The following is an 18,313-nucleotide window of genomic DNA, read 5'->3' on the forward strand; positions in this document are numbered from 1 at the left end:
TCAGAGAGTAACAGAGAGAAGAGAGGAGTGGAGGAAGACTTTTAGATTAAGTGGTCAGGGAAGGTCTCTCCATAGAGATAACATTTAATCAGAGCTCTAAGCAAGCACTCTGAGATCTCTGGTGGGGGTTTATTCCAGTCAAATATAACAGCAAGTACAAAGGTCCTGGGATGGAAAGGAACTTGGTGTGTTTAAGGAAAAGCAAGAAAACCTGTGTGGTAGACTGGAGGAGTGAGAAGGGTTGGAGATGCAGTTGAGAAGCAGTCAGATAGGGACCAAGCTATGGACAGCCTTATAGGCCACGGGAAGGACTGTGGATTTTATTCTAAGGGAAGCCACTGGGTGGTGTAGAGCTGGGAAGTACTGTGGTCTAGCATATGTTTTAAAAATACCACTCTCCACGGAGAATATAGCCTGCGGGCTTGGAAGCAAGGCCAGCAGTCATGAAGCTGTCCCTGCAGTTTCAAGGGAGATGGCAGTGGCCTGGTCCAGGGTATCAGCAGCAAAGGTGATGAAAAGAGAATGGAGCTGGGATATGTTTTACAGACAGAGGAAGTGTGTCCTACAGATGATGTGATCATGGGGTGTACTAAAAAAAGGGAAACTGAGGATCACCCTTGGATATTTGGTCTGAGCTAGCTGCCCTGGTTTAGATAGTTTAAATGTGAGATGCCAGTTAGCTTTCTGGATGGCAGGTCAGAGCTGTGCATCTATGTCCAGAGGTCAGGGGAATGGCCCAGGCTGGAGAGAGTACATCTGAGAGTCAGCAGAGAGGGAGGCAGGGCAGTGGTTTGCAGACAGACCGACTGCCTGAGACTGGACCTGGATCCCCACTTAGTAGCTGTGTGACAATGGGAAGGCATGTAAAATGGGAATAACAACACTTACTTTACAGAAGAGGGCTGTTGCGAGGCTTCAATAAGCTAATACATGTAAAATGTTTATTGGCCCAAGTACAGCTGACCCTCGAACAACACAGGGGTTGGGGCACTGACCATGCAGTCAAAAATCAGCGTGTAACTTTACAGTCGGCCCTCGGTTTCTGAGGTTCCACGTCCGCAGATTCAACCAACCGTGGATTGAGGAGTACTGCTGAACATGTGCACTGAAAAAAAATCCACATATAAGTGGACCCGTGCAGTTCAAACCCGTGTCTTTCAAGGGCCCACTGTAAATGCGCAACACACAGGAGGTGCTGTCTGCATCATCACCTGTGTGGACACGGAAATGCGTAAGGTCACCTGGTGGGACGAACAGATACGGAAAGAGCCAATGTCTGTGTCCACAGAGACCATGAAGGAACAGCCAGTGAGGTCAGAGGAAAATCAGGAGCCAAGAGAATAAGGTGTTCCAAGAAGTAAAGAGCAGGCAACGCATGTCAAATGCTAGACAGATTTAGTAAGATGAGGTCTGAGAAAACACCCTGGATTTGTCACCATGGACATTGCTGGTGACCCTAATCAGGGTGGCTTCAGTGGTGAGGTGGGAATGAGTCTGACCAGAGTGAGTTCAACTAAGAATGGGGAGAGGAAACAAGAAAAAGAAGGTGGACAAGTGGGAAAAAGTACAGAAAACGCTCTCAGGAGTATTTTTAGAAAAAGGAACAGAGAACTGCAGTGGCAGGTCACAGGGAACATGGAACTTTTTTATAACTGGTGAAATGACATGCTTGTAATGCTGACAGGAATAATGTGGAGGGAGAAAAACTGATGTTGTAAAAGAGAAGGGGTAAATGTTCAATAAGTCCCTCAGAAGACAGGATGAAGGGAACAAGGGCTGGGCTAAGACAGGAGCACAGACGGTTCTTCCACCAACAGGAGGGAAGGCCAAGTACGGTTTGGACGCAGACCTAGAAGTGGGAAGAAAAGGAAGTTTACTTCTGATTCCTTCTTTTTCTCAAAATGAAAATCATCAGCTGAGAGCAAGAAAAGGCCACCTTTTTGTTCCCTGAGGCACCTGGTTGTAAACTTTCAGAGCACCCTGTATTTCTCCCTCAGGGCATTGGTCACAAATGTACTGTATAACCACTGGTGTGACTGTCTAATAGCTATCTCCTCCACAACTCTGTGAATTTCAGGAGGCCGGGGATCTGTCATTCACCACTGACCCACCAGCATCTGGCACTTACCTGTCTTCTAGATCAGATACACAGTCGTGTACTGATCTTCTAGTTAACAGTTCTCAAAAGTGACCATCTTTGAGGGGTTGGCAAATCTGCAGGCCAAATCCAGCCCACCATTTGATAAATACAGTAGTTTTATCAAAATATAGCCATGTCCATCCCTTTGCATATTGTCTATGGCTGCTTTTCTGCTACAACAGCAGAGCTGAGCAGTTTGACAGAGACCACGAGGCCCCCACAGCCTAAACTATTTACTCTCTGGCCCTTTACAGAAAAAGTTTGCCAATCCCTGTTCTAGACAGTGGTTCTCAAAGGTGGATTCTGATCTGGCAGCATCAGTGTCACTTGGGAACTTATGAGAAATACAGTTATCAGACCCTACCCCAGACCCCTTGCATCAGAAACTCTGGGGGTGGGACCAGCATTCTATGTTCTCACAAGCCCCTCAGGGGACTCTGATGCACACGACAGTTTGAGAACCACTCTTCTGGGTGATGTGTACAGACGAACAGTGAAGAAAACAAGACAGATAGGTGCTTATTCTAGGTGAGTTTACAGTCTCATGGAAGCACCAAGTAAGTGCACAGATAACTACAGGTTAGCATTATTATTAAACAGTGAGCTGCCCTGGGATAGGCTGCGGCAGGAAAAGGGGCTCGTGAGCACCGATCCGGAAGAGGAGCTCAGCACGAGGAGAAAGGATGCCAGTCCTGAGGAAGTGAACAGCCCAGAGGTGGAAACGAGCTTGGCAAGTTCAAAGAACAAAAGTCCAAAGTGCTTGCTAGTAAGAGAATGTCAAGACTTAAAGTCAGAGAGACAGGCAAGAAGCCCAAACAGGGACAGCCTTGGAAGCTACGATAAGAGGTTCATATTTTAAAGTGCAATGGGAAGCCACTGGAGGCCACTGGCACTGATTTTTGTTTTCAAAGGACGCTGCTGGTTGCTATGTGGACAATGGCGTACGGGGGTCAGGAACAGAAGTGAAGAGACCAGCTAGGAGGCTACTGTGGTACTACAGGTGAGACACGATGGTGCCCCAACTAGGGCATCTCTGAGGAGGTGGCATTTAAGGTAAAATCAATGTCACAATTCTGGGTTTTCTGGTTAGGCTGTTTCTGACATTAGAGGCTTGGCTCATTTTGCTAATGCTGCCTTCTTCTTTTAATGGCAGATTATAATTAGCAAGCGATAGCTGGAAGGGAGATGTCCACGCCCCAGTTCTTGTCAACACCTTAATGTACTCACCACCAGCAGCACCATGCGGACACAGTCTCAGATCTATGCCTCCAGGGGTCTCGCAACACCTATTCTTAGACCTGTGCAGCTCCTATTTTCTCCCAATCTCTCAGTCCTATCTTGGTCTCATTAACTTTACTTTCCAAACATGGTCCAAGCAAGAGCCTTCTTCACCTTGTGGGATATATACACAGGGCTCATCCCCTTCCACGAACTGATTCATTGATTCTATCTCCAAATAATCTATCAGTCATTCCCTCCATCCTGTCCCCCCGCCTCTGTTTGGAAAGCATCGTTTCTCATTTAGTTCATCCAGCAACTTCCCAACTGCAGCACTGGGCTCTGAATTTGCCTCTATCCAACCCAAACTTTGGCCATTTCTAAAAGATGAATCTACGAATGCAATCTCCCTGTATAATACATGGTAGCTTCCGTCATGCTCAAGATAAAATCCGAAGTCCTTAGCATGCCATGATCTGGCCCCTGCCCCATCCCCCGCCAGGTCCCCCAAGTTACTGGCAGTTCCCTGGACCTGACACGTTTCCTCCTTCTCCCTGCCATTCTTCACTTGGATACATTTGCAGTTGTACTTTGGGACTCTGCTCTTGGCTCAGGGCTTCCTCTTTCAAAACTTTTCCCACTCTGCCCACACTCATCCTGTGCACACAACTATCACTACACATATCATACTGCATTGGAATTGTCTGCACTGTCCTAGAAATGGTCAGGTCTTGGCAACTTTTCCACCAGGTTCTCCAACAGCAGAGAAATACAAAGTACCTGAAGGGAAAGGGTAAGAAGGCTGAAGCAAGCCAGTCCAAGCGTTAACGTTTCCCTTAAGTTCCAAATTTCATATTTAAAAACTCATGTTGGGGAAAAAAAAAAACCCATGTGGATTTTGTATTCTACTCCATTATGTACGATTATGTTGCTTTTCAACATAAAAAATAATGTCATGTCCAAATGTTCAATAAGACCGATGGTCCGCTCCAGAAAAATCTTCTGCTTTGTCCTGTTCACCTCTAACATATCATCAATGCTCTGGGTGGAGAAAAGCAGTGGCTAAGGGAAAAAAGAAAAGCTAAACAGAGTTACTCAAAGCTTTCTAGAAATTTCATTTCTACCCATATGAAGTATACCATTTCATTTAAAGAAAACTGCAAATCAAAATTATATAGTTGAAAAAAACAGAAAATACAAGATAAACTCAAAGAAATCATAAAGGGATATCTGATATCCTCATTATCTTATAATATAAAAGGTTTTATTTAAGTAAAACGTAGCATAAAATAGGGATTAAAGACCTCATTTAAGATAGAATTTTGATAAATCAAAAAGGGTAACAAAAAGCAAAAGCTCTAAACAAATCAAGTTCATGTAGAAATATTTTTTAAAAGGTATGGTTTGTAACCATCTTCAGGTGAAAGAGCAATAAATAAAAGTCAAGACCAGGTTTAGCATCACTCTGTTTCACTTTCCCTCCTCCCACATCAGAGAGAAATCACACTCTTAAGAGATAATTTCAGTTTTTATTGAATGAGGACTTTATTTTTTAACATTACAAACTAACTCTCCCTTTCTGAAAAGGTAGATCTTACACTCAAAGACAATCTTCAAGCATTTTCTAAAAAGAAACTGAGGGAGAAATCCATAGTTCATTAACAAGAAGATTCACAACTTCTTTTTACAGTAATGATGGGAGGAAACCAATACACTTCACAACCTACATTGGTTCAAACTAAGTATCTAGAGCAGATTTTTAAATCTCAGAAAGATGACATAAAGTAGACAATTATGAAAACTGTTCATAATACAGAATTTGGCTCTAACAGTGCAGAACAAATGCTTGCTTTGCACTGCCCCTAAGAAGGCGTCTTCATTAAGGTACGCCAGGACTCAACAGCTTCCCCTGCTCCCAGTCCTTTGTACAAATCATTAAGGCAAGTCTACAAAGGACCAATAAGGCACAGGGGTATAGCAGCTGACGGGAGAAAACCTATGTAACTTCCTGTAGTCTGACAGCCTCTAATGCAGACATCGGTGTGACAAACTGTGCTCTGTCCTGTTTTGTTTTGTTTTTCTTCAGCATCAACCTACACCTAAAGCACAAGAGGTCACTTCAAGTCACTTCAATGGAATAAACAATTCCCATTCATTGCATTTTCCAGTGAAAAGAGAAGCACCAGAAAGAATTAGAAGCAAAACTAAAGGAAAAGCCCTTTGGTTTAGACTTATTAGATAAACAGAAGTCTTTAATTCTCCAAGGAATACCATAGTGTGTGGTTTGGTTTGTGAAACTGTACCAATTGATTGGGACTCTATTTCCATTATTGTCAGGTCATTATATAATTTCAACAGCACAAACTTTTAAAAAAAAATTTCACTATGATAATAGCTAGGGATATTTCAATAATACAATAATGGCTTAATGGTGACCATTTCACTTTGGTCTTGTAGTATTTAAACGTAGGGACAGATACTGTCAAATTAAAAAAACAAACGAAGCAATGTAGGCTATACCAATCACAAAAGCATGGTACTAGTTACTTCTTCAGTGAAAGTCAATGAAGAAATTCCATTCACACAGTTATTTTCTAAGACAAGTATCTGCTCTGAAATGCATGAAGGGCAATCAAATCTTGGTTCATTTCTTTCTGGTCATCTGAAATTAAGGGCTACATTAGATATCTAAACATTTCAATAATCTGAGGGCGCCTGGATCAGCACATGAAGCACAAATACAAATCTAACTCTGGAATATCAGTGTGGGTATAGTGCCTACACAACCCACATTTGTAAATGAAATACTGTATTTCTTTTCATTCTACAGTGTCTCCTGATCACCAGGAGAAACTCACTCCCATTGTTTAGTGTGAAAGGGAGGTACCTGCCCATAATGACATTAAAAGGCCACCATAAAAATGAAAATATATAGCCCTATCCTATGTTATCTCAAGTTGGAAAATTGAAAGCCCACTTTTGCTAGAGAGTTGAAAGCTGCGTTGTTATTATTATTAGTTTTAGAAAATGAACTTTTTTGCAAGAAAGAAATAGATAACATAACTATGTCTAAGAAGAACAAAGAAGGACAAATGGGGTTTACACAAGATGCACTGAAGTGACTGATCTGAAGTACCCTACCAAGTATATTCAAACCACATGGTACAGGACACTGTCATCTCAATTAAGTCAACTCATTACAAACATCGTTCAGTCAACCCATGACAGACATCACCCCTGTCTAATCTGCCATAAAACTTCAGCTGAAGACTAGTACTGCTCTAGCTATGAAAGCAAAAATAACCCCCAAAGTTAATTGGAAGCAACTTTCTGTGCATTATAAAAGCATTTTCTTAGAAGCAAAGAAAAAAAATACTATGATTAAAAATAATGTTCTAATAAAGAATAGTGCCTACACGCAAAGGAAAAAAACCCATGCAATCACAATCTTTAAGGCTTCCTTGAACATTAACTGCTATCCTGGATGTAATTTTTCACACCATCTGGAAGACAAGCGTTTGATAGGTGACTTAGCAATCTTCAACAACATGATGTCAGACAATCTCATAGACATCTCTGGCTCTTCACACCGCCTCTTTAAAAAGTTTCTGACAAGTTCAAGAGATGAAGGATGCAGAAAACTATTCTTTTCTTCCCATCAAAATCCATCTTTTTTAGTGGATTCTCCAGTGAGGCAAACTGAGACCATAACATAGTAAAATGAGGTATTGATACAATAACTGTTCATCAGGACTTCTCTTTCCTTGCTTGAGTATCTGTGAGGATCACTGCTGCTGACCAAAGAATAGTTTATTATACATCATCTCCTTTATTCTAAACCAAACCAAAGTTAACTTATTTCATTATTTCATCATCTACTGAAAATAAGTACACACAGCCAAATGCTGTAGCCTTCTCCCCATGTTCCATCTCTCCCCTCTCTCCACCAAATAACCTCCCTATAAACTTATACATACTGCTCAAAGAATCATACGAGTATTTTGTTGGTATTTCTGTTGGCAAGATATTGGTGAATAGTTCAGCGTCTCTCTGTGTATGTATTTGTGTGAGAAATGATATGTTAAACTTCAAAATGCAAACCACAAACAGAAATCCAGACAGATGCCAATTTAAAGATTTCAGTATTATGACAAAATTCATACATACACTGATGCAGTCAAAAGAAAAAAAAAACCCTACTGAATCAGTTCTATGTAAAATATAGAAGAGTAAGAAGATGTGGAAGTTCCACGGAAGATGCAAAGCTGTGTCCTATAAAATATGTCCAAAGACATTTAGCTCTGGTTTTTGAAAATTTCCATGATATTTAAAGAAAGAAACAGACATGGATAAGAAATCCAAAGCTGTGTTCACACAGTTGCATGTTATTATTTTTAAACTAATGTCTAACATTCATGGGGAAATAATAGACATTTAATGCTACATATCAAATTCCTCTTTTGAATGTTTGCATAAACCAAGAGGCAAGTCTTTCTGGATATCAGATAAATTTATAGGCATTGTAAAAACATAGCAAACTTACACTGAAACAAGACCAGTCTGTGTAAGTAAGTATATTATCTAGGCACCAAGAAAGGAGGAAAGTCTCAGAAAAATAAGGGAGGTCTCAATGTTTTGCCCAAAATTCCAGAAACTGCCCACTTATGGTATACAAACAAAAGGGAGGTGTCGAAACATTTACCAGTGTTTTATGTTTTAACAATATTAAAATCAGTTAATATTTTAGAAGCACAACATTATAATCATAACGCAAATACTAGGAACTCAAGGCCAAGGCTAGAACCAACCCAAATCATAAGCTACCATTGTCTGTTTCCTCCACCAAGGGTTCAAGTTTGTCCAGTAATTTATACTGTGGTTTCTCGACCAGCTTTGAGATTGGGTGCTGAGAACTGTCGCCTCATTCTCGGAGGTGTCACAAACTGGCTACAGTGGTTGGGTTTGTCAGTCTGCTTTTGACAGGAATTGGCTGCACTGCCCTCTAACTGACCTCCAGTGTTATAGTTACAGTAAGACTGACGATGTTGATGCATATGGCGCTTTGCCTGGAAAGTCTGCAGATCAGCGGTGGGGTGACCACTGTGGGAGTTTAGTGATTCTGAAGAAGCAGATGCCTGGCAGTGCACGCTTTTCGGTTGGCCATTATTGAGCGAGTTGCTTCTCCAGCGTAACTGAGGTGGCTGTTGTTGATTATTAATATGCTGCTTGCTAACTTGAATGTGATCTTGACTTCGAGTGCCCTGAGAGCCCCATGGTAACTGGGGATCCTTAGAAGCTGCTCTACTCCCCTTCTCTTGGTTCTCCTGTTTATTTCCTTTCCTTCCATCTTCATCTTTCGGAATTCTAAGCTCTATAACCTCATCTTCTGTTATGATGATATGTGTCCCGGGACTCCAAGAGTTTCTGTGTTTAGGGTTGCTCTTAAAGGGGAACCGGGGCTTCCGGTTCTCAGGAGGGATGAACCTATGAGGTACATTCTGCCGGCGAAGCTGCTTTGTTATCTCCTGCTGTTGCAGGTTCTTGAACCGAATTTGCTCCTGCCTCATCCAACGCAGACGTCCACGTCTAAAAGCTGGGTCTCCATTCATCAGCTGGGAAACACGCTCTTCTTTCCCAAGTTCTCCACTGTCTCCTTTACATACATCGATCTCAGACTTGCTACTGGCACCAGCTCCAACAGGTTCCTTTGCTTTGTGGTTTCCTTGGGTTTTCTGTTCCTGAGACCCAATCAGTGGCAAGACTTTCTCCATTTTGAGCATTTTATTTCTTAATACTTTTATCTCCTCATCTTTCATGTTATTTTGCTTTTTGACTTCTTGCAAAATGTCTTCCAGCTTGTCTATATGAACCTTGAGGTCATCCACATCAGTTCCTCCTTTACTACTGGCCATCATGTCTTCAATCTTCTCATCCCCTACACCAACCGTGTCCCAGACATCCCTGGCCACTGCCCTCCAGGAGTCCCGCTCGTTGGGGTCTTTCTTCCCATACATGGCACAAAGCTCTTTCATCTTAACAATGGCCAAGGCTTCAATCTCCTGCCTACTGTGCCTAAAATCGTTGAGAGCAACCTCATAGCATATCTCTTTTACAGCCTGTATCTTAAGATCTGAGATGGTGACCCACTTGGAATCTTTACTCAGGCGTCTTCTTTGGGGGATTTGATACATTTTAATTGGTTCTCGTTTCTTCCCACTGCTAGGGAGGCCACATTTTTTAACAATGGTTTGCAACTTGCTGGGAGGTAGCTTTTCTCTCAGAGAAGTAATCAGTTTCCAGCTCTCTTCACAGGACCTCTTGTCAGAATCGTCCCCGCTATCAGAATCCGCGTCCTTTGGAAAAACAAAATCAAAAAATGGCCCCCAAATAACCAAAATTAAAATGTAAAAAAGGAAAATCAAATCGAAGAAAAAGCAAGCAAAAAAGCCCTAATAAATTTAAAAACAAAATCCAAAAAACTAAAAAAAACAAACAAACAAAAAAAACCCTAAATGATGTGCAAGTCTATTAAGACATATGCTTATGTAGATTATTATTAATATAAAGATTTGCTTTTTTTTTTTTTCTAGTAACATTAATCCAAATTTCCACTTTCTGCCTTAAGTGATGAAATCTGCAATCAAATTTCTTAGGAGGACTGAAACAGTGAGAAACAGCCTCTCACTGTAAGGTCACATGAAGTTATTAACAAAACGGTGTGAAATAACATCTCCACTATCTCAAGAAAACGAAGTAAAACCTTTGCCCCATACATGCTAACACCCATGCAGCCACTTCCCCACATTTGCCTTGGTTATTGCTGTTGCTTCTTCCAGAAACTCTTTCCCCCATGAGTGAGCACAGATGCCATACAAGATGTGACGAGCAGGCGGATTAACAAAGGTTAGTAATGCTGTAGGATGCCACGTTTTGTTTAGCTTTACTAAAAAGAGCAGCCCTAGAAAAAAGTTAGAAGATGAGAAAGTAGAAAAAGCAGTCAAACAGGGATTATGTTAAAAATGCTAAGAATCCCTATTAGCAGACCATGTGAGGTTCTTATCAACCAAATTGTTTTTTTTCCTAGACGATAAGAGAGTTCTGAAACTAGTCTTTCCATGAGCATATATCAGATTTGCTACTGTCTTGGGTCAGGTCAAATTGATCGATTTCATTTGTACAATTAAAGTTTGTTATCCAGAGAATAAGGATGCATAAAAAAGGATCTTCATAGTGGGTCTGCTACTTTGTTTTCCACACACTTAAAACAATAAATACCTCACCTCCAAAATTTTAGGAAACAAATCTCCAGAACATAAATTAAGCTAGGTAAATATACTTTCATTAAACATTATTCAAAATTCCCCAAGTAATACTTTAATAAATACAACTTAGAGACGTGTTCCATCTATGAAAACCCATGGTATTTCTAGTTTTTCGAGGAACATTACTTTAAGTTGACAACTCTTCCTATCAACACATAAAACACAAAGGTTATATTCTGCTTATGTACTCTGCTTATGGACCCAATTTAAAATGTTATCTCTCTCTGTCTTTCCAGCTGTCTTTGCCCCATTACCTCTTTTTCAAACAACTTTACTTAGGTCTAAAACAGCAGCCTGAATTCACAGCTAAGCAGTTTCAATGGCTATTTGGACAATAGCCAATTATTCTTAACTAACACAAGCAAATCTTGATAACATGGGTCTAACTGAAAGCAGTGTTGGACTTAGAACTCCCTATGACAGATAGGATTAAGGAAGAATTTCTATTCAGGAGATAAAAGTTCCTGGGAACAGGCTTCCCTGGTGGTGCAGTGGTTGAGAGTCCGCCTGCAGATGCAGGGGACGCAGGGAGCGGCTGGGCCCGTGAGCCATGGCCGCTGAGCCTGCGCGTCCGGAGCCTGTGCTCTGCAATGGGAGAGGCCACAACAATGAGAGGCCCGCGTACTGCAAAAAAAAAAAAAAAGTTCCTAGGAAAAGAAACTACTCACTGGAGGAGTAGTTCAAGATAGTCTAGGAAATGAAAATATTCTTATTTAATAGTCTCTTTTACTTTGGCTATGATTACCAAAATTATCTCTAGGAAAGGGTTTAAAAAAAAAAAAGAGTTGAAACTGATAAATAGTATCTTGTTTTCTAGACCAAAGATTTCTATGTTTCTAGGTACAGTTACTTTCTAGGGAACAAAAAAATAACCTCTAACAATAATAATAATTTGGCCCCTGAATCTGGAGATGTTACTACTGATTTATATTATTTCTATTTGTCTATAAATGGTTACTAAACCATTTATAACCCCTACCTATTTGAAAATTTAGCAGCAAAAAGCAGATAAAGCTAAATTTACAGACTCTATACTATTTTTTTCTTTTTATTTTTAAAATCTTAAGTGATAAAAAAGTGATAAAAGATGACATTAATAAATATTAGAGAAAAAAAAGTATGTCTGACTCCTAAAAAAGTTTTCTTGCAAATATGTATAAACTGAGTTTTTTTGTTTGTTTGTTTTTAATAAACTGAGTTTTATAGAACACAAATTCTCTCTGATTCTTCCTACATAATTAACTATCAGGTTTTTTCCTGGCTTCTTTTCTTTTCCTTTAAAAACTGCTTAATGATGAAATGAACACTACCTAGTTCAGGAAATATTCTAATCATTGCTTTAATGTCATACTTAAGAGAGAAAAGTTATGCCTTTAAACTCTAAAATAAAACATAACTAAATGAGTTTACATAAATCTAAAAGAACTCATCAAGTGGCCATAATTTTCTTTCTTTTTAAAATACTGTCATATTGACTCTGTAGAATATGTTCTCCTTAAAGCTCAAACATATCACCCCCATCACATACTGACCATGATACTGAAAACTCTTGCAAAGCTTATGTGCCAAGATGCAAATCCTATCTCATGTCAAAAAAAAAAAAAAAGAGAGATTTTAAGAAATTTAGATTCATTTATTACAGGGTTGGAAAAACTACTCAGATCTGTCCAATTCACATGTCACTAAATGATCCTTCTGCTTTCATTAAATACCAAATGCAAAGTGGGTCTCCTAAAGAGACTCTGCATGAAGATTATGCAAATAAAAGAGAAAATACCCAAAACACGTGTGAAAAAGCAAGCACAGAAAGGACCAGGCGTATAATCAAGCACTAACTATAAGAGAATATTCAGCAATGTAACAATGGGATGCATTTGGGGAATCATTGTAATAGAAAACTCATGAGCCTGAATTCCATTTTTTAATGCTGTTGTTATGCAAAAATAATTGTATATAATAAATATTAAATATTTACTGAATAATAATTCCTTTGTATCTTCTCAATGTATATCCATAGGGTACATTCAAAATATATCTGTTGGTTGACCAATATAGGGTCATAAAATTACATTTTTATTCAGTATTGTTAACTGTTAGGTATGCTTCAGGCTGAAGGGTTAGAAATCAACTCTTGAGGACAAGAACTTTAACTGGAGTAGAAAGCTGGACTTATGGGAGGAAAGCAACCTCTTTGCTTTAAAGGAGCTGCTTATTTATTTATTTTTATCATCTTTATTGGAGTATAATTGCTTTACAATGGTATGTTAGTTTCTGCTTTATAACAAAGTGAATCAGCTATACATATACATATATCGCCATATCTCCTCCCTCTTGTGTCTCCCTCCCACCCTCCCTTTTCCACCCCTCTAGGTGGTCACAAAGCACCGAGCTGATCTCCCTGTGCTATGAGGCTGCCTCTCACTAGCTATCTATTTTACATTTGGTAGTATATATAAGTACATGTCACTCTCTCACTTCGTCCCAGCTTACCCTTCCTCCTCCTCGTGTCCTCAAGTCCATTCTCTATGTCTGCGTCTTTATCCCTGTCCTGCCCCTAGGTTCTTCAGAACCTTTTTTTTTTTTTTTTTTTAGATTCCATATATATGTGTTAGCATACGGTATTTATTTTTTTCTTTCTGACTTACTTCACTCTGTATGACAGACTCTAGGTCCATCCACCTCACTACAAATAACTCAATTTCGTTTCTTTTTATGGCTGAGTAATATTCCATTGTATATATGTGCCACACCTTCTTTATCCTTTCATCTGTTGATGGACACTTAGACTGCTTCCATGTCCTGGCTATTGTAAACAGAGCTTCAATGAACATTGTGGTACCTGACTCTTTTTGAATTATGGTTTTTCTCAGGATATATGCCCAGTAGTGAGATTGCTGGGTCGTACGGCACTTCTATTTTTAGTTTTTCAAGGAACCTCTATACTGTTCTCCATAGTGGCTGTATCAATTTACATTCCCACCAACAGTGCAAGAGGGTTCCCTTTTCTCCACACCCTCTCCAGCATTTATTGTTTGTAAACCTGATTACTTGCAAACTAAGTATGTCCTCTGGAAACTAAATATGTCCTAGAGACATTTACTTTCCCTTTCTTCAATGGTCACTGTCTTTATTTCACAGAATAGAATGATCACCAGCCATCACTATTCTCTTACACCTAGTTACTCAAAGGTTGGTCCTAGCCACACTGGCATCACCTGGGAGCTGTTTAGAAATGCAGAATCTCAGGTCCCACCCCAGACCTGCTGAGTCAGCATCAGCATTTTAATAAGACTCCCAAGTTGTTGAGAAGCACTGCTCTACTGGACAGAACACTGAAGCAAGTCAGAAGACTCAAGTTTAAGTTTAAGCCTCAGAACCATGACTTAACAGGTATTTAAGAGTGGGCAGCATTTTTTAGACGTGGCTTCCTCAACTATAAACTAGAGGCAATATTTGCCACTTTATTTACATATACAGCTTCCAAAGGGGGTTGTTTTGGGGATCAAAACAATGATGGATGTTAAAACTCTCTGTAAATTATAAAGCACTACACAAATACAAGGCACTATTATTAACAATAAATATAGCTTAATTATACCTGTTCTCATTTGATCACCCACAGACCATCAGAGGCATGTTATTAGATTATACTACATTATTAAGATAAAAGGCTCCTTCATGTGTCACAAAGCTTTCAAGCCCCTAATCACATTGTAGCCAAACCCTTCTGTTTCCATTACAAACTAAATGCCAACTAGGCCTCCTAAAGAGACTCTACCTATAACACTGCTATGATCTTGCCCCAAACACTTGATTTATTCTTACAATCCATTCTTTTTTGGGCTTTACTATAATTTCCAAGATAACAAACTAACTGATTTATTTAACCCACTGCCAAGCCTGAGAACCAAGCAGCCCTGGAAAAGACTGCTTTTGCACAAGTCCTTGGCTTTTTTGGCCCACTCAGCAATAGCCTCTCTTCTCCAAAGCAGAGCACGGCTATCAGGCTGTGGTTTACATGCTGTTGTTTACACTCGGTATTCTACATGGTATATTTTATGCTAAGGGAAGAAACCAGTACCCCAGCTTTCTCCCTAATATCCCCTTATCTAAAAAGAAGTCCATGAATCTTAAAAAATGAGGAATTCCTAAACTGTATCACAGTGTCCAAAGGCTGTTATGCCTTTTTCTTATACATCAAATGAATGCCAAGAAGCTTCTTATAACCAGGGCTTTGTAAACCAAAACTGGATGACTTTAAAAAATAAAGTCTAACTAATTGGATAAACTTATTCATTCATGAGATTCAGTTTCTACAAAACGAAGAAAATCAACTAACATCATAAAATGCTATAGCCATTAGCATTATAAGCTGCAACCATAAACTGACTTTTTCAGCTGCTCAAACAAACCCTTTCTCAACCCAGAGAAACAAGGCTTCCCTCTCCTCTCGGAGTTGGGTGTGCAGCCCCTACTTCCACTGTCGCCCCATATGCCACGGAGACCCTTACTTAGGATTCAGACTCCATGCAGGGAACAGAAAAGGATTAACACATGCAACTGTGCAGCAACACTTTTAGACACAGTTTAACTTACAAAAAAAAAAAGTCCACCCAGCACAAGAACAATCCCCAAGTCAGCCCAAGAGCAGAGAATTAGTACTATCAGGTGATCAGAAACAAAACCAAGGCAAACACCCACCAAATTCAATATTCAGAGTAATTATTATTAAAAGAACCACCACTGGTGCATACTCAAAAACCACTATCAAAAGGAAAAGGCTACTAGAAAAGCTCCCACTATTTCCTCAAAAAGCACTTGGTTTTGATAGAAGACTTGACTTTAAGACATAAGAGGCACAGAAGTAGTACCTTTAAGGACAGTTTTTCAGGCTAAGGCTACCAGGGGATGTAAGTTCCTTCTCCATGAAGGAAATGAGAGAATAGTGTATGGTATCAATGACAGGTGGAGAAGCAACTGGGCGAGTGCTCGTCTGTGGAACAGGGAAGGTGTGATATGAAAGCAAGCTGCCCTTTTCCTAACAGAGGATTCAGGATGCACTCCTACCAGTCTCTGCTGCTCCAAGAGAAGATCTGCTTCTTCCTTCTCCTTTTTGTACAGGATCTCCATTTCCTGTAGCCTAGACGGAAAAGAGAAGCAAGAGAGGAAAGAATAAATTGCAAAATCACTGAGCTGTTTCATGAATTCTGCTATGTGTTTAAAAGAAATGAGAGTCACGTGGACCACATCACATTTGTACATTACCTTTTTTCCATCTCCTGTTTCATATCAATTCCTTGTTTTTCCAGAAGCTCTCTCTGGGCAAACGTCCAGTCCACAGGCTCAGAGGGGGTCTCAGCAGAAGGAGTCTTCTCCCGCTCAGCCCGTGCTTGCTCCGGGTGGTTAAAACGAAACACATGGTTTTTACCCATGATGATACGGTTTCCTAGCACAGAACAGAAACATGGATGAGAAATCATTTTTTAAATGTGTTGCATCTAGGTTAATAACCTAACTCTCCCTAATGCAAAAAGACAGCTTTTGGAGTTTTACAGGAACATAAATCCTAATGCTGACTATCACTTCAACCTTTAGATAAAGAATTAAAGAGCTGCTTGCACAAGCCCTGTGTTCTGAAGACTTCAAGCCTCTTCCAGTCTCACCTGAGCGCAGCTGAACAGGCTGGGCCACCCTTTTGCCATTTACGTAGGTTTCTGAACGTTCACAGGGCTCCAGGGTTACAATAACTAAGAGGAAAACAAACTAATGTTAGCATCACAGACCACTGGAAGAAAATAATGGAAAGCAGGTGAGGATTCAAGGTGACTAGAATAGATTCCTGCAACCAACCAAGTGGCTTAGTAGCTATATAATAGTTCATTTTAGGGTACCAGAACCAGGGCTGTGGCTCAGAAACATTTAAATGAATTTGACAAACTTCAGAAGAAGATAGGAAATGTTAGCTTCAGTGATATCTGACAGTTCAGTATATAAAAACGAAAACCATCAGAAATCTTAAGTATGAGATATAGGTAATAATCAGAAACCTAAGATCAAAAGCTAATATTTTGACTAAGGGAGGAATAAATTATACAACACAAAAGTACTATAAGATTGTTGTTGTTTTGTTAATAACCTGGACAAAAATCAAGGTGGACTTTTTCTTCCCTTTTAGGTAAAAATAAATTCTACTGGCTTAAGACCAGAGGTTCTTCAAATCTCCCACTACCCAGGCTATTTGTTCCCTTCTTACTAGTCTATCAAATAATTAAGATTCAAGACCAAGCCTAATTGCCTATGTCCCGCTCAATTCTTGGCAGTAACAAAACGGCTCCTTTCGTCCAGGCTTTTTTCATGTAAAGTAGCTATGTCCATGCCTGCATTTATAAGCAGCCCAAGTTTCTCCATTTTCAAATATTAGATTGTACAAGAAAGTATCACTGAAAGAAAGAGACAGGGAATACCAAGCCTTGGGGATTTCTCATCATATAGAATGAAAAGTTTGCTGAAAAAGTTAAGCCAAGAACTCTCACCATCCCCACTGTTGTTCCTCTCGCTCCGGAAGATACAATGCTCTTCTTTAATGTGAGCCCCACTCAGCACGATGTCCTGGCGCCGCTCAGCATCTGCTTGGCCAACCCTGAACACAAGGGAAAGTGTTTCCCAGGGAAATTCAGACACAAAAAGCACTACAAACAATGAGCCTCTTTCTCCCAACGAATATTCTTTGGTACATACAAAAAAGGTATTGCCTTTTTTTTAAATCAGAGGCTTTGAACTGCAAACTCTATTTTCATATATGGTCAACCTCCCTACACCAGAAAAAGCAACGAAGGGGCAAATGATACACCAAATAACTCACAGAGCATCATAAAAACATACGAGTGAACTACTCTCCTTAATGAATTCATATAAAATGTTAGGAGTAAAATTTTACTTACGGTCTGCTAGGAAAAAACTACACATTAATTGGTTCAGCTGGTTAAAACACTTAATTTGAGAAGAGTAGAGAGGATAGTTTAAACTATTTCAGACAAGAAAAACAGCAAATTAGTAAAAGAAATTTTTCACAAAACAACTTCCCTTTAGCTATTCAATCATCCTAAGAGAAAAGAAAACATTAAGTGACCAAAAGAAGAAACAAATGTACCTTGTAATTCCATCTTTGATGTAATAAAGAAGGCATTCGGACATCAGTGGGTCCTCATTGAGGTTAACAAGATGTGGCGTCTGAAAAAGGTTACAGATGATCAATTTGGAGCAAGTACCACTGAGAGGGCTGTAAGAATGACAGGGACATACAGGAGGCTGATGGCTTCTTGGATTACCAGAGTGCCTAGAAGAGGGACTGCTTTCATTCCTAGTTGCAATTCCATAGTAAACAGAAAACACTCTCTGCAGGCCTCCCCAAACTACACTAATGCATTCTATTTAAAAACCTGAGTTCTGGGATAATGAACAAGATCCAATTCTTGATAAGGTCAAAGCGTAGAGAACACAAAAGAAAAATTAGAGCAGGCTGATTCTCTGAATGGATTAATCATAATTTTTGTAAACACTTGGTCAAAAATCTTGAAAGACAGCAGAATTTGCCACCCCTAAACATGCCACTTTGACATACTGATTATTTTGA

At 39.7% G+C, this 18,313-nt stretch overlaps 1 protein-coding gene across 11 annotated transcripts in view; it reads right to left on the reverse strand.

Annotated features, from left to right (window-relative positions):
• The window catches only part of KIF1B (kinesin family member 1B), a 154,690-nt gene that overhangs the window by 58,346 nt on the left and 78,031 nt on the right, over positions 1-18,313 (reverse strand). For 10 of the 11 annotated variants that reach the window (XR_012328077.1, XM_073796220.1, XM_033843487.2 and 7 more), the window contains 5 exons: positions 17,831-17,910; positions 17,214-17,320; positions 16,344-16,427; positions 15,946-16,126; positions 15,748-15,820 (listed from right to left, as the gene is read on the reverse strand). Coding sequence is in view for 10 of the 11 variants with exons in the window: in XM_073796220.1 (XP_073652321.1) it covers positions 15,748-15,820; positions 15,946-16,126; positions 16,344-16,427; positions 17,214-17,320; positions 17,831-17,910 (525 nt within the window). In the remaining variant the exon portion in view is untranslated. Of the gene's footprint in view, positions 1-4,878; positions 9,712-15,747; positions 15,821-15,945; positions 16,127-16,343; positions 16,428-17,213; positions 17,321-17,830; positions 17,911-18,313 lie in introns of those variants that run through there. The other variant, XM_033843503.2, reaches the window with a different exon arrangement.

This window comes from Tursiops truncatus, chromosome 1, assembly GCF_011762595.2.
Source record: "Tursiops truncatus isolate mTurTru1 chromosome 1, mTurTru1.mat.Y, whole genome shotgun sequence".
In the NCBI taxonomy this organism is placed as follows: domain Eukaryota; kingdom Metazoa; phylum Chordata; class Mammalia; order Artiodactyla; family Delphinidae; genus Tursiops; species Tursiops truncatus.